A 23,709-nucleotide genomic window follows, 5' to 3' on the forward strand; every position below is an offset into this window, starting at 1 on the left:
TCCTACAGACTTGATTGTCTTGCCCAGAGCATATGTAGACCCAAAAAAGGGTAACCGTAACTTTAGCCTTAACTAACTTTTTAAAACCAATAAAACAGTGTGCAAACTTTCCACCAGCCCATAGTTTATGGTAACTGTTCAACAGTCAACCAGTGACTGCGTATACATAGACACAAGTAGCCTGATCAGAATTAAAATGCTCCATGTAAACATATCATTAGGAAGGCAACCCAATCAGACTCATTCGAATCAAAATTTTCTTTAGACTGAAATGGGTGGATTATGCTGCTGCAATCTTTGTTCACAATAAAACTCCACTACTTCTTTTTCTACAGTCGTTTCTGGTATTTAAGATAGTTCTGCGCACGTCAGAAGGATTTATTCTGATTGAACCCGTAAAGGATGACAATGTTTGTCATAATTGGATCATTTTTTTCAGGGCCCATGTACACAGTTCAGATCCAATCTGATTGCGATCACATTGCGCATGTATGCAGCTATCGACCATCATCTTTTGTTTTGTAGTGGAAAGTATTGGAGCTCTTACCACAAACCATGGTAAGAGCATGCAAATTAAACATAATTCTTAAAAATAATATACATGAAGCCATTAAAAGCCACAAAGAGCACCAGCCCACAAATGAGTGCAGCTGAAACTCAAAGGAAGTGGTGGCTAAAAGGGAGGAGTACTTTCCAGTTCTTCTGATCATCCCACATTAAATAGGTTAATTTAAACAAAACAATAACTTATTGCTTAATCCAAAGAGATGGATATTTATGTCGAGCTTCTTTCTACAGCTGCAAAACAAAAATATGCTTCTTCTCACTTCTCATTAAACTGTTCAGAAACTGACTTCCAAAAGTGTAATGGCCTCAGGGAGAAAAGATCCCAAATAAAAGAAATGTTATCATTAAATAAAAAAAAACTTTGCCAAATTGTGGATTACTAATACAAATACAACAACCTTTATGTTAATAGAGAAAAAGTCTTTAAAAACAAGATACTTTACATTTTTGGCATGTCATAGTTACACAGAAAAATTATGCCTATTTTCCGCTGGGCGCTATGGTCTGGTCCAGTCCAGACCAGTCTGTTATTTTGCGTGTTTCCATTATAAAGTGGAGCCATTAAGCCAGATCGAACCATTTTTCGGGCCCCTGTATGTTGTAGGTCCATTGAAAAATGGAAAGGATCGGTAATGACGGAGCTACTGTTGAAACCCGTTGATTGGCTGAAGGTCATTACGACAAAAGAAAGCTCCAAGAAAGCATCTGTATTCTTTTTTGCCACCCACAGTCTTCTCTCAAAACACTTAAATGCTTTGCATGTACAAAGTACTAAAAGCCAAGGAAAGAATGAGCTGCTGAATGACCTCCATTGTTGTTGTTAGCTTCACTCCGCATGCGCCATGACGGTTCAACTTTGAGTGGAAACGTTGACCTGATTTGCCCAGACCATTCTAAACCTGACTGGACTAGACCGGACCATACAGCACAGTGGAAACGAGGCTCTGTAGAACCAGAAAGATAATTAGGGAAGGACCTGATGTGTTTGTTTGATCTCTACCCAGAACTAAATCAGAGGTCCTATTAGATGTGAACTGGTTATCCTCGTGGTCATGAAGGTTTGGATTTGATGTTGTTTCACCTGAAAAAAAAGAAGAAGAAAAAGCAGATGAGAGTAGTTTTTTGTGCTGTAATACAATTACTTTTTTTTTTCTTAGCAATTTATTAACCTCGACTTGTAATTAATAAATCTAATTGATCTATTTTTAATAATAAATTTAATAACAACATTTTTTAATGATTACTGCAAAAAGCCTCATTTTGAGATATTCTCTTTTGTGACATTGTGTCAAAGTAAAAATAAAATGACAACAAAAAAAACGGTAATAACAGCCAGGTATAACAGTCTTCCAACCTTTACTTATAAACCAATCTTTTTAATCTTGAAGAATTATCTTTTTAATCTTGAAGAATTAAGACACAAAACAAAACACAAGAACAAAACCTCAGGTCCAGATTGCTCTAATTTAACACATAGAAACAGTAGGAACACTTTTCTGAGCAATCCAAAAAAATATTGACAACAAAACTTCATATTAATACAATAAAATAAATGTTGACATACTTTATTACACAGATTACTGTCCGATACGATCAGCCCTTTACGTATCCCATTCATTTATGATAACAAACACCTCGTTGGGCCTTGTCCCTTACATAAACCCCTTTTTTACTTGAGGCTAAACTTCATATATATTAATCCTATCCTTATTTATTTCTTGTTGGACTGGACAGAAAAAAGAGAGAGTGGTATGTGTGTTCTCAAACTAAAAAAAAGCTACACACAGAAGCTTATGTGGGTCTTTACTGATCAGTTTATGTTGGGAATACTGATATTTAACCCTTGTGCTATCTTAGATGACCCCACCCTCACATTGACGTGTTCTCCCTACCATGACAAAGGTGGATAAAGGTGGAAAGATTACATGTAATCCATGGACACCAGTGAAGATCACAAATCATTGAAGAAAAAAGGTTATGCGCACTGTCTAGTGGGTCTAGATGACCCAACTCGTTACATGAAAAAATCTTTTTCCTTTGAGCTAGAACTGTGTTTTTGACAAACACTCTCCCTTTGCAAAAATCAACTTAATACTCATCTGTCTCTGCTAGATTTATTTTCTAGTTTACCTTGTCTTTTTTTTTTTTTTTGCTTTTACAGTTTATCATGTTGGTCGGATTTGTTACTATTTTTTGTTACATTTTTTAATGTTTTCCCTAAAACAATTGTTTTATTTTCAAACAGATGTACATCACTATGTATGTTTGCGCTTTGAAGCTAAAGTTGTGTTAAGTAAAAAGCCTAATTTTAAATTAAAATAATGCTTTTTTAATTTTTTTTTATGCTAATTATTTGTTTGTTTCTTTAAATTTTCAAACCCTAAAACAGTTAAGGTAAAGGTGTTTTAGATGTCTTCCTATTAAATAAAAAATGTTTTGTTGTTGTTAGGATGAAATGTCATTTTCCACCAAATCGCCCCAGAAGTTAACAAAAACAAAAAAGAGTGTAACACTTTTGAGAAGAAAATGAAGAAAATGTTTTCGCAATTGTTGCAGCTGACCTGCAATATCTGTACAACTGTGATAAAAATGTATGATTTTAATGCAATGCTGCTCTGGAATGGACTGGTGCACTGTTCTGGGTGTACCCCACCTTCACCTGTCCGTAGCTTGGAAAGGCTCCAGCAAATCACCATGACCCCCCCAAAGGGATTGACCAGGTTTAAATAAAGGATAGATAATAAAACCCTCAAGCAGCACAAAAATGTGTGCCGATGTTTAAAAGTCTACATTATTTTAATGTTTCAACAATTAAGCTGTTTTTTGATTAAAGTGTGCAGAAATGTTCTTCTAAGTGCCCTGGATCAATAGGTAATCTTTGCAGCAACATCAACCCAACTCTTTAGTTAAACGCTTCCTTTTGAATTGCGACACCAAAAGTTTTTTAAAAAGACATAAACTTTCTTTTGTCTAACAATAATTTGAGAACTGCAAAACAATGTGAGGATTACAAAAATTACAGTCTGCTTATAAGTCATTGCTTGGATTGCACCTCTGAGCTGCTTAGATGCATTTCTTTTAAATTCAAAACCTTTCTTGAACTCTATATGCAAACATGATTGAGATGCCGTCTTACCTGTAAGGACAAATGGAAAAAACAAGGCTTGAATCATCATGGTTGCAGGAGATCAGCACTCATCTCTGTCTACTCTGCTCTGTATGAAAGCTTTCCATTCATCCTTTTAAATGATGTGCCTCTCTTCGAGGGAGGAGGGAGAAGAACGAACCACAAAAGATCTTTAATGACTATGATACTGGAGAAAAGTTTAGATTACAAGCCCGATCAATTAAAATGCCATTACCCTGCCTCATCTGCAACCGAATAACTTGAATCAGGTGTGTTTAGCCAATGAAAAGCTACAATGGCACGTTAGTTGGAAAATGGGCCTGGAGTCTTACATTAGTAAGCTATTTAATGTAAGATTTTTCACAAGATGGTGAAATATTAGTAATTCTCTATTTTATAAACAAGAATGTCTTGAAATAGATTTGGCTCATTTTTCTTTTCAATAAAAAAAACAGTTTTTGAATTTAGACACTGATTAAGTAAATAATACTACAATGATTTTTCAAAAATTAGAAACATTAGAAAATGTTTTTAGGCTTGCTGTTCGGTTTCAGAGGATTTTCAAGACCACCATGCAAACAGATACTGTAGCTGCGAATTAGACGACAAAGTTGATAGAAGTTCTTGTTCAGCTTTCGGCATATCCCTTTAGGGGTCACCACAGCGAATCAGCTTTTACTGATTAACACAGATTTGCAACAAAGAGAAACATCTAAAATATTTGAGCAGAGCTTTCAGCAGCATTCTGACTCTTTGCCTCTGATCTTATCAGCACAACATAGTGTTTGTACTGTGCTTGTGCTGAGAAAAGGAAAAACTAGAGGAAAAGGTTGAACCGTTCATCTCATTAATGCACACGGACAAGTTCAAGACTAAATATATTTTTGGTTGTGTGGGTGTGTGAAAATGATTAAACAACATCTTCTATTGTGGGTAAACAAGTAAAATAAGAAAAGAAACATAAACTAATAACATTTTTTTCTTATGCAACAGACACAAAAGCACGTAATGTGCATTCAGGAATAAGCTAAATGCGGGTTCTTAAACTCGCTTTTAGTATATAGTGTTCACAGTGGACTGTTGCTACCCGATACTAGCTCACATACCTGTAGAGGCCTGGTGCAAAATGTCAAAGTGGAGCAAATCTCTCTAATCTTGTTCTAGGCATTTTCTTTCACATTCCCATTTCAGTATATGAAAGACTTGTTGCCAATAACTTCGGCCAGGCACAAACCACAATTATTAATTTTTCTGTCATGATACATTTTCAAATGGTTTGCATTTCCGTGAAATCTGAGTCCCTGATTTGTCAAAGTTCAACTGGTTAAACTTTTAACGCATGTTCAATGGACGCGAGTTTTGTACATAGAGCCCAAAAACGGACTTCAAAACTAATGTAGTGGAGCATGAATGCGAGACTTTCGAATGCAGAAGCTCACAGTGCGCAGGTACACATTCTTACTTTGAATTTTCTTTGGAAGTGGTTGAAAGCACATACTGAAAGATTTTCAATGCCCTCATTGATTTGAGGTTTTTGCCCCAAATCTCACCAGACCAAGTCAAGGGAGATTTTTAGTGAAATTGTGTGCTTGCGAGTTGTAGAATCCAGTTCATCCCAGTCTTGTTCAGCTCAATCATTTTGTTCATGGTGTCCTTAAACAGCATTCACACTAAATGCGTTTCGCGCGGCAGAGGCGGCCAGCTTCAATGTTAAGTCAATACAGATGGGATCTGAGGTCCTGCTGGACAGTTTTAGTAGAGGTCTGGCAGCAATGCGATTCGAGCAGTGCAATTTGGGTTCAAATGTTCAGATATTTGAAATTTGGGGAGGTTGCCGCAGCGCATCAACCTATACGGCGCTCAACTTTGAGCATGTGACATTTTCAGTGACAACGGGTAGAACACACATCCAATATGGTGGATCGATCCAATAGTTCTCCTTCTGAACTTCACTTTATTTTCTCAACCTGCTGTAGCCCTTTCTGGGCAACAGGGTTTCAGGAACCCATCCCGGCTTCTGTTGGGCGAAGGTGAGTACACCCCAGACAGTCTGTTCACAGGGCGGTTGGAGCTGGAGCAATCGCGATCAATAGGCCGACTCCTGGGACGAGAGCTGGCAGCCAGAAAGAGACCCGCTGTGGGATGGGAAGACACCCTGATCTGGCCTCCTGAACTTTATGATATTTTTCTTATTTTCATCCAGACAATAATAAAATAAAGGTCCCCTGATTTTATTCTTGTTTTCATTTTTCCCCTCTCTGGTTATTGCGGCACAGCAAGCCTTCAAACACAGCAGAAGTGGTCGTCTTTCAGACACAGCAGCAGGAGTGAAGCTTTCTGTGCTGGGAGAATCTCTGAATCTCATGAACCCAGACATGGAGACTTGATTACCAATGCTTTTGTAGAGCTCTTCATAATAAATTAACCTGATTTCTCAGCATCTGTGTCTTCCATCCTTTGTAAATGAGATATACTCAGAAATGCTCCATGTAGTGATCAGGCTGAAAACATTAGCTGATAGCTCCTCCCACAGGGGCATCAAGCTAAGGAACACGTATTCGGACAGGCAGCAACGCAGAAAATTTGCAGCGCGGCAATGGCCTTTAAGATAGGTGACCGGAACTTCTTTTTTAAGGCGTGCAGTTATCACTGTGGTATATCACTTTTTAACGCACACCCAGCAGCCAAGTTTTTAATCTCCCAACTGTTTTCTAGACACTCCTAGTTCATCTGATGGTGCAGTCTCCTTTTCTCCAACTGGCACACAAAAAACCCAGCACTGGTAGGTCAAACAGAGTTTAATCACAGTTTTAAATAGCAGTTTGTATAATAATAAGAAAACAAAGTATATACATCCAACATAGACACTATGTTTTCCCTGTGTCTCTCCCAAGGCTTCTCCTGTCTAGCCCTCAGAGCGCCATGCCTGCATTTCTTTGAGCCTTTTTTGTACAGTAAACCCTTGTTTTTCGCGGGGGGTACATTCCAGAAAGAGCCCGTGATAGTCAAAAACCGTGAAGTACAAACCTCTATTTTGTTTACAATTATGATACAATTAAATACTCTATTATACATTGAAAAGAAAGAACAAACCATTTTATAGGCTCAAGCATTTGTTTCACAAATCAAAGTACTTTAGAAACGTTTTTTAACAAATAACTTCTGTTCTGTTCTGTCAAATAATAATTTTAATCATCAATGTGAACAGAAGGCTTCAAATCGCGGAGATTAGCCCCGCCCACCACGACCCGACTAATTGGATTAAACGGGAGAAAATATAAAATGATGATTATGAAAAAATACAAAGTACAGTCGCACAAATAGTGACTCAAGTGTATTTAACTGCTCTAAGTTCAGACTGAGCCGCTGCATCCTGACTCCGCTCTGCAGATTTTTCTTCTTTTAAAGCCCGCGGTGCAGCTGCAGGTGTGTTTGTTCGGGAGAAGAACATAGTGATCGGCAGTTGGTGTCGCTCTTTTTTCTTCTTCGCAAAAACATCCTTATACACCGACATGCCAACATCAAGAGAATTTGCAAGTACATAATGTAAATTTGGCAAGCTGTTTTACGTACGTGTACATATTAAACTGCAACGTTATTGACGCACAAGTAGAGAAGAAGCAGAGTGGCTTTTTAGCCAATCAGAATGCAGAACACAATGCACGCTGCAAATCCATGAAGTAGCGAAACCGTGAAAAGTAAACCGTGTTATAGCGAAGGATCACTGTAACTCGTAAAATGTTTTTGATCGGCCAGTCTTTGAATTTGAGCGACAGCATTTTTTCGCACACTAAGAAACAAGGAAGTGCCCCCCCCCTTGCACTTTTGCAGCTGGATACAGCAATGATCCAAGGAGCATGTACAGTTTGTTGTGCGTGTACAAGACTTTGGAGATGTGTACCTGTTCCGATGTTTGATAATCGGACATATTGCAATGGAGATCAGGAGTTTCTGATTTATCTTGCAGTTTTGAGGCTGTGAACAGCGAGAGGTGGGCTGTTGGAGCTTTGTGGAGAGACGCTGTTGGTTAAGACTCAGAACGAGACAGTCATAGCTCGACCAAAAGCTTGATGCCTTAGTTGTTCCACAGGTGAGAGTGCTTGCGGTCCTTGAATTGCATGGAAAATGGATGACGAACAAACTGAATTAATACTCTGCTCCCAATGTACGCAGAGTGAAGATGTGTTGTTCTTGTTGCCTCTGCTTTCTTCTCTACAAGGGATCCTATCTTTTACCTATTTGGCCATCTTTGCTGCAGCAATTTTGTTGTATTTGCACGTATTGCAACCACAATAAAGGTTTAATTCCAATACAGTCCAATCCAAGAAGTGAAAGGATTGGAGAGACTTACAACGTTGTTACATAACATCACTTTAAAGACCCAATAAACGCATTTTTAAAATATGCATATAACTACAATCTACACACATTGACAAAATTGTTGGGACCCCTCGTTTAAGGAGAGAAAAAATCACAATCGTCAAATAAATAACTTGAATCTGACAAAAGTAAAAAAAAATACAAATTCAATGAAATGTAACCAATGAAAGTCAAACATTGTTTTTCAACCATGCTTCCATTGAAATATTTACAATAATAAAATTATGAAAAAGGGTTGGACAAAAATGATGGTACCATTAACATTTTGTTGCATACCTTTTGAAGTAGTCATTCCAATCAAACAATTCCTGTAACTGTCAATGAAAGTCTTACGTCCGTTGACAGGTATCTCGGCCCATGCACCGGCCTGGGCTCACAGAAGACCTAGAATAGTCCAAAATGTTTTTGAAACTTGATTTCATCATACTTGCAGTATTCAAATAGGTTAAGCTATTCCCTTCAAAAATATTTTAATTATATGTAAAGCAACAGTAAAAACATATCAACTGATGGAAAACAGCTTTATTTTCAGACATCACAACTTAATTTGAGCCAGACATAGACTGCATGCTGTATTTGATTAATGGATTAATCATGCAGAGAATTATTAAGCCATTGTCCCATCCAACTGGGTGTCATGTGCAAATATAATGAAGGTTAGGCAGGGCAGTTTTGGTAGTTTAACATCTAATTTAGGGTGTATTCAGACTGGGAAAATGGTTTGTTCCGGACCCAGTCCACTTAATTTGGTTAGATCGAACTCTGAACCTTGCGTTTGGTCTTTATTCAGACTGCCGTCAAGCTGCCTTTTTTTATTTGAACCAAAGCTTGTAAACAAAACCAAATGAATAAAAATCTCTTCAATCATTGGGAATTACAAGGGCGGAGCAAAGCAACTACAGAGAGAAATTATGGACATCCTGCGCTTTCCAGTCTTTCTCAGGGTAGTTTATTCAAACTTTATATTTTGCTGACGAATTTTAAATACCTGTGTTAACATCAGGCACAAAACTTTTTACTGCTGCTGTGGTCTGGTGGAGGCATGCTGCAAGGAGGTTACTGGCAAGAAGACGTCTAACAAGGTAGACTGATAAGTGTTTATGACATATAGATTGTGGGGAAAGCAGTAAGAAGCAATGTGTCACGTTAAAAGTTGTTTGAATGAGCCTGTATTCATCCGATCAAATTTCAATGAGTGTTTGTGTCTCATCGTTGTGTTGTTTTGGCATTGTTTTAAGAGAATCATGTTTAGGAACTACAAGATAGCTTCTAGGATTTCATCACAGCAGAGCATGCTGCGTAACGAGACACAGAAAAAGCATGAAAATAAAAACATTTCAACTGTGTTAAAGTAAACGACACTAGTCAGGAGTTGTAGCCTTTTTTCCTCTTTCATTAAAACGACAATCGTTGCTCTACATTTGTCCGCGGCTCATCGGTTGCTACATTCAGACGATGTTTCAATCACAAGATCACCAGCTAAGGCAGCCGTTTTGGACCAGTGGTTCCGCTCTGAGGACAGATTGTATTCAGACTGAGGAGTCTCAGAGCTCAGTCTGATTGGAAACAAGCTAAGACCAACTAAAAAGATGGAGCTGAGAGTGGTTCCTGGTCCCGGACCAGAGTTCACTTGGGTGAATTCAGACTGAAAATTTGTTCTGGATTATCGGGAGAAACGAACTCTGGTTCACTGAATACACCCTTAGAAAACAACTGTACAATTACAACACTAGAAATAAGCTTTTGGGGAAAAAACACTTGAAGTTAAAATAAGAAACGTAACAAAAGTGAAATACCCCATGACAGAAACTTAAAGTTAAACACGGACAAAGGAAGTAATTGAAGGATGACAAAACAGATGACCGGTCAAATACCAGCTGAAAAACAGGCACATAAATCGATAACTGAGGACAATTAACAGAAATAAAAACAGCTGTGGATGTTCAAAACAGAACATGATCAAAACCAATAAATTCAACCTGAAATTTCATAATCTTCACAATTTAGACTTAGTCTTTTTAGAAAGATATAATGGATTTTATCATTCTGTATTGGTACACATGCAATATTTCCCTATTGAAGTGTGACTTGTGTTTCCTTCTCTTCTTTCATTATTAAGTACCATCAATATTCCACACAGTAAAAAGGACACTCAAAAACAGAAGAACCGCTATAATGTAAAAAACAGCAAAGACTTTGTTGATTTTTTCAGCCACTCTGGTCCAGTAGCCAGGCTTCTCATCTTCTGTCCTGCTGCTCAGCAGATATTTAGATTTCTTCATTTCACTAAGCTCCTCATAGACTTTTTCCATGACAAGAGACACATCAGTGTGGGGACTGCTGCAGCCCTGCAAACATGGTTGAACAGTCAAGTTGAATGACAACTTCACCTTTCACATTGTTGTCTTTGACAAATGACAAAGTTCTAACCTCTTTAGGAAAAGACTCATCTTCTTTGGCAGCAGATGCACAGCGAATCCATTTCTTAATTTCTAAAGTGATCGACACAAAGATTTTATTCAAAGTTTAACACCATTATGTCAGCTGAACTTGGTGGGTTTGTCTACCTGGTAAACACAAGTTCATATCTAAGAATCTGAAACAGAACAATGAATATTCTCACCAGTACAACAGCATGGGAGTGGACTGTGTTTATCTTCTGGATTCTCATTCAGTTTCTGGTCTTTGTCTATCAAATACATCACTAAAATGGTTTCCAGGAGGCTTAGTAGCATCAAAGTAAAGATCCCAATGCAGTAGATCGCTAAGAGGGACATGGAGATCCAGAGACAAGAACATTAATCCTGGGTTTACCGTGTTTATCTCATCAAAGAATAAAGACTGGAAGTCACATTGTCTTTACCTATAAGAGGAATTTTGTCTGAGGAAGGGGGCAGAATGTCATTGAGAATAAGCTGCATCACAGTCACAGCAAGTAGGACTGTGACCTTGAAGCCAACCTTCTCACCCCCAGTGTCTGACATGAGGAAGGAGGCAAAGTCCAGACACAAGAAGAAGAGAACGGGCAGCAGGAAGTTTGCGATATAAAGGACTGACCTTCTCTTCATGGTGATCTGTAAAATAACAAACTGATGACTACAAGAAACCTATTTGAAAAATATTATAAAAAGATGCAAAAACACTGGGGATGTAAAGGAAACAGGTATTTATTTAAAAAAATCAAGTTATTCATGCAAATAAAAGCTGTATTGGCTGAAAACCACAGATATGAACAGGATTATTTGGTCAAAATGTATTAATTTGATCAGTAACATAAGATTTGTCAGTTTCTTTTCCTGTTGTGCTCTCTACTGTTTGCCTTTTGGCTCGCATCTAACAAGTCAAGTAACAATTTCCAGCGCTACAAACAGTTCCTGAATATATTTATATGACACACTCTTTTTAACCACAGAGAACAAAACAGTCTAAAAAACCCAAAAGCGTGGGTTTTTATGTTTTTAGCTTTTATGTTTTTAGTTTTTGTTGCTTCAGAATTTTCTCAGGTGTTCAAATACGATAATTTAGCAATAGCATACCAAAAAACTTGAAAATGTCAGACCCCTCCACAATTTCTGAGTGGGAGAAATCACAGGGTGTTCAAATACTTATTTGCCTCATTGTAAATACCAAATGAATATGTAACTAGACTGTTTCTGTTACGGTCTCTGTTTTATTTCTGTTTCTGTCACTTCCTGTTTTATATTGAAAGGTTCCTGTGTTAGACCTTGGTTGTGAGTCTTAACTTTGGTTCTCCTCTGTCCTGATTGTTTCCACCTGTGTCTCGTTGTCTTGCTTGTATTTAAATCCTGTCATTCCCTTCCTCCTGTGCTGGTCCATAGATTATATTTCGGCTGTTCCCCTGTTTCGAGTGTTTTATAATGTTTCGCGTTTTCTAGCCTGCTTATGCAGTGGTTTTTTGGTTTGTAGTCTTTGTTGATATTAAAGCCCCTATCCACCTTGAACCGATGCCTCATCCTCTCTGCACCTGGGTACTCCCCCAACCAACCGCCGTAACAGTTTCAGCTTAGGTAAAATAAATTGAACTTTATCGCATCGCCACAAAGTTTGTGGGGGGCTGTGGTAGAGTGGTGGGCGGTCGACCCATGATCGTAATATTGCAGGTTCGATTCCTGCCCTGCACGTCCATGTGTCGAAGTGTCCTTGGGCAAGACGCTGAACCCCACCTTGCCTCTGGCGGAAGGTTGGCGCCAGTGTTCGACAGCGGAGCCACCACCAGCGTGTGAATGGGACTGTGACTGTAAAGCGCTTTGGGCCTTCAAAAGAAGGTAGAAACGCGCTTTATAAGTATACACCGTTTTTGTGGAATCTTTTATCAGTTTGTGGACCATGTCTTGAGATGCGATTTAAATCAAGTGAGAGGGAAAGATACACCCTGGCAAAAAAGTGCAAATTATAGATTGCTGGGAGACAACTAGGTTTATAGCAGTTCTTTTTTAGTTTGTTGGAAAGTTAACAATATTAGTATTTAGTTTGAATGTTTAACTATTGACTGTATATGAGAACTGGACCCCACAAGTTCCAAACTACTGGCTCCAAAAAGCCATAATCCCATATTACTCATGTCATTATTTTTATCAAAATAATCCATTTTGCCTTGCTGCCTTTCTTGACATGTTCTTGCTAATCCTATATAATAATGATGTGTTTTCAATAGTGCAAGTTATTCAAGTTATAAACTGACCAATCAGATGCGTTAATAAAAGTATATGGTGCCCACTGGCCCCTGCGTCTAACACTCGAATTGTTTGACAGATTCTCCCAAGCCTGTTTTCAAGTGGTAGGGGTGTGGCCTTCCAACAAGCTCACTCCTGATTGGCGTGAGTGGTTGCCATAGAAGTGCTAACCCATACCAATTTGGATCAATCACCGCTTACTTATGATGACTGTCTCCAACTTGTATTGTACTGCGACAAACTGAAGACTTAATTAAGTCTATTTTCGTTTGTAAATTATTTTCTATGGATGACGTGCCACTCACTGTCCAGTTCTCATATTCAGTGAAGGATTTTTGCCAATGTAGTTGGTTTTCTTAAATGCTCTGGAGTATTTGCTTCATGAAAAAAATACTATTAAAAGTAAAACACTGGTAAATAAAAATGCTTTAGACTTTATCAATTCAATGTCTTTTGTCAAATCATCCCTATATTTAGTATCTGCTTTCACATTATTGAAAATTGAATTTTTACAATGTTTTTACAATGACTTTTACAGTTTTGTAATTTTTTTCTTCCCTTTCATATCTGGACAAACAAAAGCCAAAGGTTCAGATCATTACAGTACATGATTTGCCATCAAAATTGTCATTCACCAATGGCAAGGTCATTTCATCAAATTGTTCTTCATACAGAAATGAAATGAGACATGAATACTTACAGTGTAAACAATCACCGTTTGGTTGAAGCCAAAATGATTGACAGTTTTTTCCTGTACTGTCATATTGAGAAAAATCCATTCATATTGCGTCTGGATTGTTTGACGAGACTGCTCTGTAAGCTCTGAGTTGTTGGAATGGTAGAACAACCTTAGTTTATCATCTAAGGAAATGTAAAAGAAAGAAAAAAACAATTATAAGGTCTCTTAGCGAAGCAAAATAAAAAGGAAACGTTTTGAAGTCCCACTCTGATCATCTTTTGATCCATTGCGAAAGTGTCCAAGTGTACTTTTGATTATGATGATGCCATTTTTAGCCAAAATAAAAAACCTGTGTTGTTTTCAAGGACATAGTGTCTGCAGAGCAGCAGTAGTTCATTAGACATTCACCTCTGAGTTATAGGCAAGACTGTTGGAGCAGATTAATGCCCACGCCTACTTCCTGTCATCTATTTGTTTACACTCTCTCCTGCTAGTTTACAGCCCCTTACAACCCCAACATAACATTACCAGTGCAACAAAAATGACAACAATAATTTTCTAACATTCTGTCCTCCATCATGAGAAAAAAGCCACAAGAATAGGTTAAAAACACGACATACTGTAGATTATTTTCATTAGATTCTTTAAGCCATTTATAGATGCTGCACATCTAATGCAAAACAGAATTACTTTTGTGCTTTCTTGTCAGGATTTGCTCCTTCCCATGTCTGTTCTTCAGTCATCTTCATGACATACACCTTTTTACATGCTTATTTACTGCTTTGCTCACTGCTAGTTGTTCACCAATAAGAAAAATCACAGTTCTGGATAGAATCTGAAAACTAAGACTGTGGACTTGAATGTGAGGAGTATTGGAGGAGGAAGGCTTGGAACTTTGTGGTAGTTTCTCTGAATTGAACCATCTGTCATCAGATAGTTCAACAGTTCAAGACTTGAACTGAATTGAATTCAGTTCAAGTCTCCCCCCCCCCCCAGAGGCTTTTCTGTCTCAACCATTGACCGTATGTGAGAACTGGATCAAGCGGGTGAGACATCCCCCATAGAAATTGAAAATTACTTCCAGCTCCAATGCAATGAAGTCCATTCAGATGACATTTTCTCACAATATGAACGCCACCATGTTGAAGCTAGATGTCTTCATCAGGCAGCGATTGGTCTGAGTCGGTCTGAGCAACTGTGTCGGTCTGAGCAACTGTGTCTCAAGAAGTCAGGAGTGAGCTTATTGGAAGTCCACACCCCTGAAAGCAGGCTGGGGAGAATCTGTCATGATAAATGTTTGACATAACACCACATACTTTTATTAAGGGAACCTGATTGGACAGTTCATAACATGAATAACTTGAACTGGAGGAAAAATGTTGTGGGAAAGATGGGATTAGCAAGAAATTAGAGCACTCAGATCAGTTCACATATACAATCAATGTTCTCGGCAAATTGTCCAGCTTTGTCCAGCCTGGTCAGAGCTGCTAAGATTCTGCTTGGTGATGCCCACCTTATGTTTAAAGGATCTGCTCCGATCCCATCCATTCTGCCCATGTACCATACTGAAATGACTATTTCTGTTTTCCCATCCAGAGTATTTTTTGCATTTTGGGAAACAGTTAAGTCTATTGACTCTTACCAGAATGCATGATAGATTTGAAGGAGATGTTGCAGCTCTGAATGTCAAATGGAAATCTGTAAACTTCCATCTTGCATGTGCTGACCACCACTTGGTCATTCCTGAATTCAACCCAACCATAATTTCCGACATTGAGATGAGGACTTGGTGTGGCTTTATCCTGCTCTGTCCTATAGCACACAACAAATGCACATTATTACATTCATTTTGTTGTTAAGAAATGGTGCATTTTTTGTTTTTGTGATTAGTTCTGTTATAAGTTTATAAATTGCCACATGGCGCAGTTGTATCTGAAAGGTCCAAAAAATATTTAACACTGAAGACTTATCTGGACTTATTTTAAAGTAAAGCAATTTTTGATCCAGTTAGCAATCAATATTTTAATTCTTAAACAATGAAAAAGAAAGGGAGAAAATCTTAAAACTACGTTGCACCATTTTACGGAGAGCATGCACTAAAGATTATACAATACAATTATACAATTATACCATAAAAGAATATTTAAAAGGATTTAAACCTTTTTCTTCAATCGAGATGTAAATTGCCCTAATTTTATACTCTACTTTGTTTAAAAGATGTCATGGTTTTAAATTTTTCATTGTGAGGAGCAAACGTCTGCCTTTGACCCTAACCATTTGTTTCATTTTTTATATACATTTTTAAGACCCTACCTCATTAGTATTATCAAATATTTCCTGAAAAGCTCATTTTAAGTAACTGTATCTTTATCATCATTCTATTAGGGACAGTAGAAGGGCATTTCCTGCTCATTTCAACATGTGTACCTCCATGAAATCTCAAAAACACTTTTGGCAGGAAAAGTTAAAGCTAATTTTCATAACTTTACGGTAAAAATAACTTATCTATTGTTATAAACTTTTTTTAAATGACTGCTTGTATTGAAATAATACAAAACGTTTTTATAAGTCTTTATTGTTACATCTTCAATTAACTTTGAGGCAGTGGGTATAAATAAGCTGCTATTTACTCATGTCAATATTGCATTTTTTACTAACATTGTTTTGAGCAAAAAAAATACTAAATCATTGGATGTATCATGATTAACACTATGTGTGTATCATTAAAAGTTATCTTGCAGAAAGATTTTTATGAGTTCTATTAAAGGGTTTAAGAAAACATCTCAATTCCCAAAAAATGAATTTTCTGTCAGTTCTTTGTTGTAGTAGCATTTATAGGATTAGACTGTCCCTTTAAAAAAATCAAAACAATTTTACTAATGATAGCAAAATTTCTTTATTATAAATTTCTCTTCATTTCTGATATCACTTCTACCGAAGAGGATTAGGGCAATGGACAAAGGAAAAAAAAGGGCATAGAAAATTCTGACTTTAAACTCAGACTCTTCCGTACACTTTTTTGTAAATCTTTGATAGTAAATTGGTTTAAGAATATCAAATGAAATGGTGATTATGAAGATTTTGACTTGATTTGGATTAAAGGATTTGAGAGATTGTAATAACATGTTGCATTTAAACTTACATCTCTTCAATTGTCAGATCTGGCATCCATAGATATTTTGTGGGAATTAAAATATGCTTCTGTCCACAAAACTCATCAGGATCCCACTGAATGTGCTCATTATCCCATCTCTATAGGGAAAAAAGAATTAACATGAGAGTCACAGACGAAAAACAAACAATAAAATTACATTTTTAACCACGATATGTTAGAAGGTTTCTATTTCAAAGACAAAACTCACCAAATAAACCCAAATGTAAGAAATAAACATCTGGTCAGCTTCTCTCTATGAGCAAAAAAAAACAAAAAAACAACAACAACAACAACAAAACGATTTACTATCACCAGAGTGAGAATCAATACATTTGGGAAAATGTTTTTTTTTTTTACAATTTTAGATATAAAGCATTTATAGTCATCTGATTACCTTTCATGCAGTATTTTGATTATCATTTACCTTCTCTTCATGTAACATTAACATTTTTATTTTAAAACACGAGAAAAAAGGAAAATAAGAAACGTAGAGATAAATAAAAGGAATGCTTAAAACATAAACCCATACCTTAATCTATACGAACAACAGATGCAAAGTAAAACATCTGAAAAGCCACTTTATGAATAAAGTTCAAATAAGGTTTGCCTGTTTATACATTTTCTCTAACCATTCTTGAATAAAGCTTTATCAATTCTTATAGTGATAATTTAATTTCAACTTTTTCTGTTCTAACAGCTTTAGTGGCTCCTCTTAAGTCTTATGTTTGATAGTATGTAAGGAGCTGTAAATTCCTCCTTTTTCTGTGTTGTGGAGCTTCTTCTCCCCGATTAAACTCGCTTCATCTGCCAAAATACTTAGCATAGAGCATTATGTGGTAAGCCAAGCACAAATGTAGGAAGTGGTCAGTTCAAATGACAAACAACTGCAGCAGCTTTTACACTAAAACGTTGTCTGATGGGAAAATAATTGTTGTTGAAATCCTGATTTGATTATAGAATTCTATAGGCATAACAGTGCTGATAGCTTTTTGTTCACATCAGGAAACAATATTATTTGATACTTTTCCACATCATTTTTATTTTTTCATACTTTCATACAAATTATAAATTGGTAGCATAACTTTCCAAGTAACCTCGTGTGATTACAAAGTGTATTAATTAACTTAAAAAGAGAGAGCAAAATACTTATAGTAACTTCTGAGATTAAGGACAAGTAACCAATGACTTTTAGGAAAGACTGCATAAATACCATGAAAGTATTACAACTGGAGGGAAAGTGGACAGCACAGAGACACGGCAACTTGGGCAGTAAAGGTTAGCACTGTGAGCTGCTTCACCCACATTTTGCTACAGAAGCCCCATGAAAAGATACTCCCTAGGGGGGCCCAAAATAGGGGGGGGGGGATGAGCACCCCTAACTGGACGGATTATCTGCTACCAAATATTAGTGGCAAGGCCTGTGGAAACCTCAAAAGACCTGAGGATCCACTAGGTCAGGATGGGATTTACAATGTGGAAGCATAGTCATAATGCACAGAGCCATGTTAAACTCTGATCTGAGGAGGAGCAGAAACCAGAGTTACCCCACAGTGGACTTGAAACTTGAAGCTCAAGATGTTGCTTCTATCAAAACATCTGAACATCTCCAGGTTTTGTGACTGGCTAACAACAATACATCTGACTTTAATAGGGATGTGGATGCTACTTTATGGTTTCATAAAGAGGGGAGGTTGATCAGCTGCAGCTGATGAGCATGTTGATCCTTAGCATACCGCTCAGAGGTTTGGCTTCAAACCATCGAAGGCTTGAAACATCATCAGGTCAAATGGGCGTGAGATTAAGATCTCTCCGCTCAAAATAGAGTACTGAACTCTGAAGCAACATTTTAAGAGAGCTACCAGCCCTGGCAGAGCTCAGAGACATCTTGAGGCAGAAGCTCAATTCTGTCCAACACGCCGAGCGGCACAGAAGGAGGGTTGGAGAGAGCAAGCGGAACGACTTCTTAGGAAATTGCATGAATGCACAAAATGATTGCTGAGGAAGAAGCGGATTGGGACCATGGTGTGCTAAAGAAGTGGAGATCAACCATCTCAGTGGAATTCACAGCAACAAAGAGAGGAAAACTGTATGTATTACAAATTATTACCAGTTCTGTTCATAATCTTTGTGGATAGAATTTTAAGGCCCAGCCATGTAACCCTTGTGCTATCCTAGGCACTTTAACATTGGGAGTGGGGTCATCTAGACCCACTAGACAGTGCACTGAACCTTTTTCTTCAATGATTTTGTGATGGAAACCAGTGAGGTTCAATGGTTTGTGATCTTCACTGGTGTCCATGGATTACATGAAATCTTTCCACCTTTATCCACCTTTGTCATGGTAGGGAGAACACGTCAATGTAAGGGTGGGGTCATCTAAGATAGCACAAGGGTTAAGGACCACAGGTTTTCCTTTCTGCTCTTTGCAGATGATGCAGTCCTGTTAGCTCCATCAAGCCAAGACCTCCAGCATGCATTGGGGCAGTTTGGGGTCAAGTGTTAGTGCCGCCAAGTCTGAGGATATAGTTCTTGACTGGTGAAATAAAGTTTATCTTCTCTTGGTGGGTGGAAAGCTCCTGCATCAGGTGAAGGAATTTAAGTATTTTGGGGTCTTGCTGACAAGTAAGAATCTGACATCAACAGGCGGATTAGTGCAGCATCCCCTCTTATGCAGTTGTTATCCCGGTCTGTTGTCATAAAGACGGAGATGAGTGAGAAAGCAAAGCTTTTTGCTCCTACAATCTTTGCTCCACACTCACAAGCTCTGTGCCATGACTTAAAAAAAAACGAAAAACGAGGTTCTGAATACAAGCAGACAGAATGAGTTTCCCGTGCAGGACAGCTGGGTATTCTTTCAGAGACAGGGAAGGGAGCTCGGTCACCAGGTCAGAGCTCGGAGTAGAACTGCTGCTCCTCCACATCAAGAGGAGCTAGTTGATGCCGCTCGGACATATGGTCCAGATGCCTCCTGGACGCCTTCCTGGGCAGGTGTTCTGATATGTCCCACTGGGTGGACACCTCAGGATAAGCTGGGGAGACTGCATTTCTGGCCTGAGAATGCCTTGGGATTCCCTCAGAGGATCTGGAGGAATTCCCTTGTGAGGTTTTAATCTAAATAACCTAATCTGTGTTAAACTGCTTCAAAATAGCTTTATACGTTTGTTTGTTTTTTTGCTAACTTCTATTGTGTAGCTTTTTAGCGCACTGTAATTTTTTTTTTTCCTCTAATTTTTTTGCACATTATATTAGTTATGACCAAAAAAACAGTGCCATCACAATGTCAGACAATTTAATACCAAACATTTTAATGATATCCACAGATAATAAGCTTTAACAACTTACCACATCCAGAATGGCATATATCCTCATTTCAATAAAAACCCATGTCAAATGCCGGTGGTCTGCAACAGGGCGGGTTGTAACGTACTTGTCAGTGTTTTTCTTGAGATCCAACTTGTTTAAAACAGACTGATAACTGCATTCGTATGAAGCATCAACTTTAGCGCCTGAAACAAAATTAAGACGTATTCTAAGTCAAAGTGAAGATTAGTTATTTAAAAAAAATTAGAAAACCGATGGGATAATCACAATAACTTCATATATCGTGCCTGTAACATTTTTATACATTTTTTAATATAAAAAAAGTAATGATCTGCTTTCTGCTTTTAAAGCTCTTTGAAACACATTAGATATTAAGAAGTAGAGTGAAATGATTTAACAGCCCACATTTTAACCACAAAAGCATGGGAGGAGCCTGCAAACCCATTTAAAAAAAATGAATCATCAAGCCCACAAAGAGCATTAGTTGACAAATGAGCGCAGCGGAAACTCAAGGAGAGTGGTCATCACATGTCAAAGCGGTTCCTTATTTTTTAAATTCTTATTTTGAAATGGTATTGTGCAAAGAAATGGAATTTCCCAACTCCAAAGCTTTTTCCCCAAAAGGCTAAACAAAAATAGGCTTTTTTTCCTTACCTTGAAAAGGTTTAAAAATTCGGTTGAAATGTTCAGGCCTGATTTCCAACGGGTCAATGGCTTCTAAGAAAAAAAGTTCATGCTTGAATATTTAATGGCACACATTCCCTATATTTCCAAAAACATGCAACATCATTTAAATTCTGTTTCACTTGGATCACAGAGCCTGCACTTCTGATAAAACAAAGACAACTGTAACAAAGAAAGGTATAGCAGTACTTTTAATCACCCAACATTTAATTATCTTTCTTCAACCAGAGAAGAAACATTGTAAAAACAATGTTTTTTTTTACCTGGTGGAAGGGGGGCCATGCCTAGGTTAGGATAATCAGGCTCAATTGTGCCAAAGTTATCTGTTAAAAAAAAGGAAAAACAAAATCAAAATTCACTAAGAAGACTAGTGATAAATAGAAACAATAATTTACATTTTATTTTAAATATTTGACGCTGCCAAGGAGCTCACATTTTAAACTTTTAATATATATATATATATATATATATATATATATATATATATATATATATATATATATATATATATATATATATATATATGTATATATATATATATGTATGTATATATATATATATGTATATACATATATATGTATGTATATATATATATATGTATATATATATATATATGTATATATATATATATGTATGTATATATATATGTATGTATATATATATATATGTATATATATATATATATATGTATATATGTATATATGTATATATATATGTATATATATGTATATATATATATATATATATATGTATATATATATATATGTATATGTATATATGTATATATATATATATATATATATATATATATATATGTATATATATATATATATATATATATATGTATATATGTATATATATATATATATATATATATATATATGTATATATATATATATATATGTATATATATATATATATATATGTATATATATATATGTATATATATATATATATATATATATATGTATATATATATATGTATATATATATATGTATATATATATATATATATATATATATATATATATATATATATATATATGTATATATATGTATGTATTCAACTGGTCCCTTCAGTGAAAAAGAGTAAGCATAGAAAGAAAAAAATTCTTGCAGTTTTTTTTAAACCTTTTCCACCAAGAATGCATTTATATTAAAAAAGCATAAGTAAAAATATTGTTGAAATGTCTTCATCATATCATCATACAGAAAATTATGAAGCTTTCAAGAAAATTTAGTAGAATAATTTTAAAAAAATGTTACCTGATGAAAATTCAGTCGTCCAATTAGATACAAGCTGCCTATCTTGAGGATCATGAAAGTCTGGATTTGATGTACCAACCCCTATCAAAAAAAAAAGAATAAGAAATCAGTTATTTCTAGAACAAGAGGTCAAAACCATTAACACATAGAAGCTTCAGAAGCTCTTTATTGATCAGGCAATGTTTGGAATTCTGAAGTTAAGAGATAACATGAAAAAAGTTTATTCTTCTGCTGTTCCACAAGAAACAGCAACATTTTCTGAGTGTCTTCCTTAATAAATATCACAACAGGCCATTTTTCTACCCACTTTTCTACACACTTATTCATCTCTCCTGTTACCTGTTTTTTTGTCCTAAAACAAATATTATTTTATAATGATGTATTATGTTTTTCTTGTTTGTTAGTTCTGTTTTTTTGTGGGGGGTGGGGCTACATTTTGTAGTCAATAGAAAGTCTCATTTCATAGCTACAATAATGAAAATTCTTTTCCGTACATTTATTCTTGTTTGAATTCTAAAACCTTGAAAACATTTATAAAAAGTGTACTGTTGTCAAACTGACAGCACTTGTTTATAAACATCTGTAGATTTGAGATTATATCTAAAATGTAATTAATACAATAAGAGCAGACAATGTGGTATGTATGAATAATTTCTAAATTACAGAAATTAAGCTGTTCTTGATTAAACTGTGCAGATAAGTTCTTCTCTATATTATGCTCTGTATAAATGGGTAATATAAGAGGAGACAGCAATCTAACCATTTACTTTAAATGTTCCATCAATTTGCAATAAGAAGTATGTGAAAAATGCATAAATAAACGTTTTTTTGGGCAAACATGTATTATAGTCATCACTGAATCCACAAACTTCAAATAATTGCATGGTTTGCCCCCTGAGCTGCTTAAACAAAAGTCTAACATTAAAAAACGTTTTTTAAGCCTCACATGAAAACATGATTCAGATGTCATCTTACCTGTAAAAACAACTATAAAAAACAAGGCTTGAATCGTCATGGTTGCAGGAGATCAGCACTCGTCTCTGTCCACTCTGTGTTGTGTGGAGCTTTACCCTCATTGTATTGATCGGCACCTTGTTGGAGGGAGGAGGGAGAAGAACGAACCACAGAGGATCTTCAACAACTACAATTCTGCAAGATTTAGATCACTTAAGTCTGTTCAGGAATTATAATGGTGCAAAAAAAGTATTTGTCAGACACCAAGCCTACAAGTAGTCCCACTTAAAAAGATGAAATTTAATGTTTTGACATCTTAAACTTTAACTGTGAGAGACAGACTGTAAAAGTAGAATCCAGAAAATCTCATTATAATGTTTCGAAAATTGAATTTGTGTAATCCTACAGGGAGTAAGAATTTGGTCTGTACCAAGAACAAAGTCATTTTTTTTTCATTCTAGATGGTCCCCGGCCCTCTTCTACCTTGTTCTCCACCTGCAGTGATGCTTTGGCTTGGTCTGGACTCAAAACATCAGCATCTAGGCTCTGGAGTTTATTCATCACTCGTTTGAGTTCATATCAAGCATACAAGGTGTGAGCAGTATAGAGCCTTCCAGATTAGATTATGGAATTATTTCATGCACATTTTCTGTAACCATACCAAACCGTTATCCACATTTTAAATAGCGCTTCTTATTGAAAATAAGCAAAACTGGTGCTTCCCGTCTTCACCAGGTTTGCACTAACTGTTGTTGCTATTGTGGTCCATTCTTCCATGCAGATCTTCTTAAGAGCTGTGATGTCGTGGGGCTAATAGTGGACAATAGACTTTTAACCCCTCCACAGATTTTCTATTGGATTGAGGTCCAGACCGTAAAATGCT

The 23,709-nt window shown here is 36.4% G+C and overlaps 2 protein-coding genes across 6 annotated transcripts in view; both read right to left on the minus strand.

The window, feature by feature from the left end:
• LOC105357460 (5-hydroxytryptamine receptor 3E-like) overlaps positions 1–4,035 on the minus strand; it is a 48,864-nt gene extending 44,829 nt beyond the window's left edge. For 2 of the 4 annotated variants that reach the window (XM_078938130.1, XM_078938129.1), the window contains exons 1-2: positions 3,704–3,762; positions 1,568–1,648 (exon numbers count right to left, since the gene is read on the minus strand). Coding sequence is in view for 2 of the 4 variants with exons in the window: in XM_078938127.1 (XP_078794253.1) it covers positions 1,544–1,648; positions 3,704–3,743 (145 nt within the window). In the remaining 2 variants the exon portion in view is untranslated. Of the gene's footprint in view, positions 1–1,543; positions 1,649–3,703 lie in introns of all 4 variants that reach the window. The other 2 variants (XM_078938128.1, XM_078938127.1) reach the window with 2 other exon arrangements.
• A 3,940-nt stretch (positions 4,036–7,975) lies between these two features.
• Positions 7,976–23,015, minus strand: LOC101163222 (5-hydroxytryptamine receptor 3A-like). 2 transcript variants are annotated; one of them, XM_020699666.3, is made up of 13 exons: positions 22,848–23,000; positions 21,873–21,953; positions 20,870–20,929; positions 20,577–20,639; positions 19,944–20,107; positions 16,810–16,854; positions 16,590–16,699; positions 15,090–15,259; positions 13,469–13,629; positions 10,938–11,148; positions 10,698–10,838; positions 10,505–10,566; positions 7,976–10,422 (listed from the first exon to the last, which is right to left on the minus strand). In XM_020699666.3, the coding sequence occupies exons 1-13, from the start codon at positions 22,885–22,887 to the stop codon at positions 10,189–10,191; spliced, it is 1,542 nt and encodes a 513-aa protein (XP_020555325.2). In that variant the 5' UTR covers positions 22,888–23,000; the 3' UTR covers positions 7,976–10,188. The 2 variants fall into 2 exon arrangements, 1 of the variants encoding a protein (XP_020555325.2); XR_013651796.1 differs by lacking the exon at positions 7,976–10,422 and having other exon boundaries at positions 10,698–10,798; positions 22,848–23,015.
• Between the last annotated feature and the right edge of the window lie 694 nt (positions 23,016–23,709).

Source organism: Oryzias latipes, chromosome 19 (assembly GCF_053564925.1).
Source record: "Oryzias latipes strain Hd-rR chromosome 19, Olatipes_Hd-rR_3.1".
NCBI lineage: Eukaryota > Metazoa > Chordata > Actinopteri > Beloniformes > Adrianichthyidae > Oryzias > Oryzias latipes.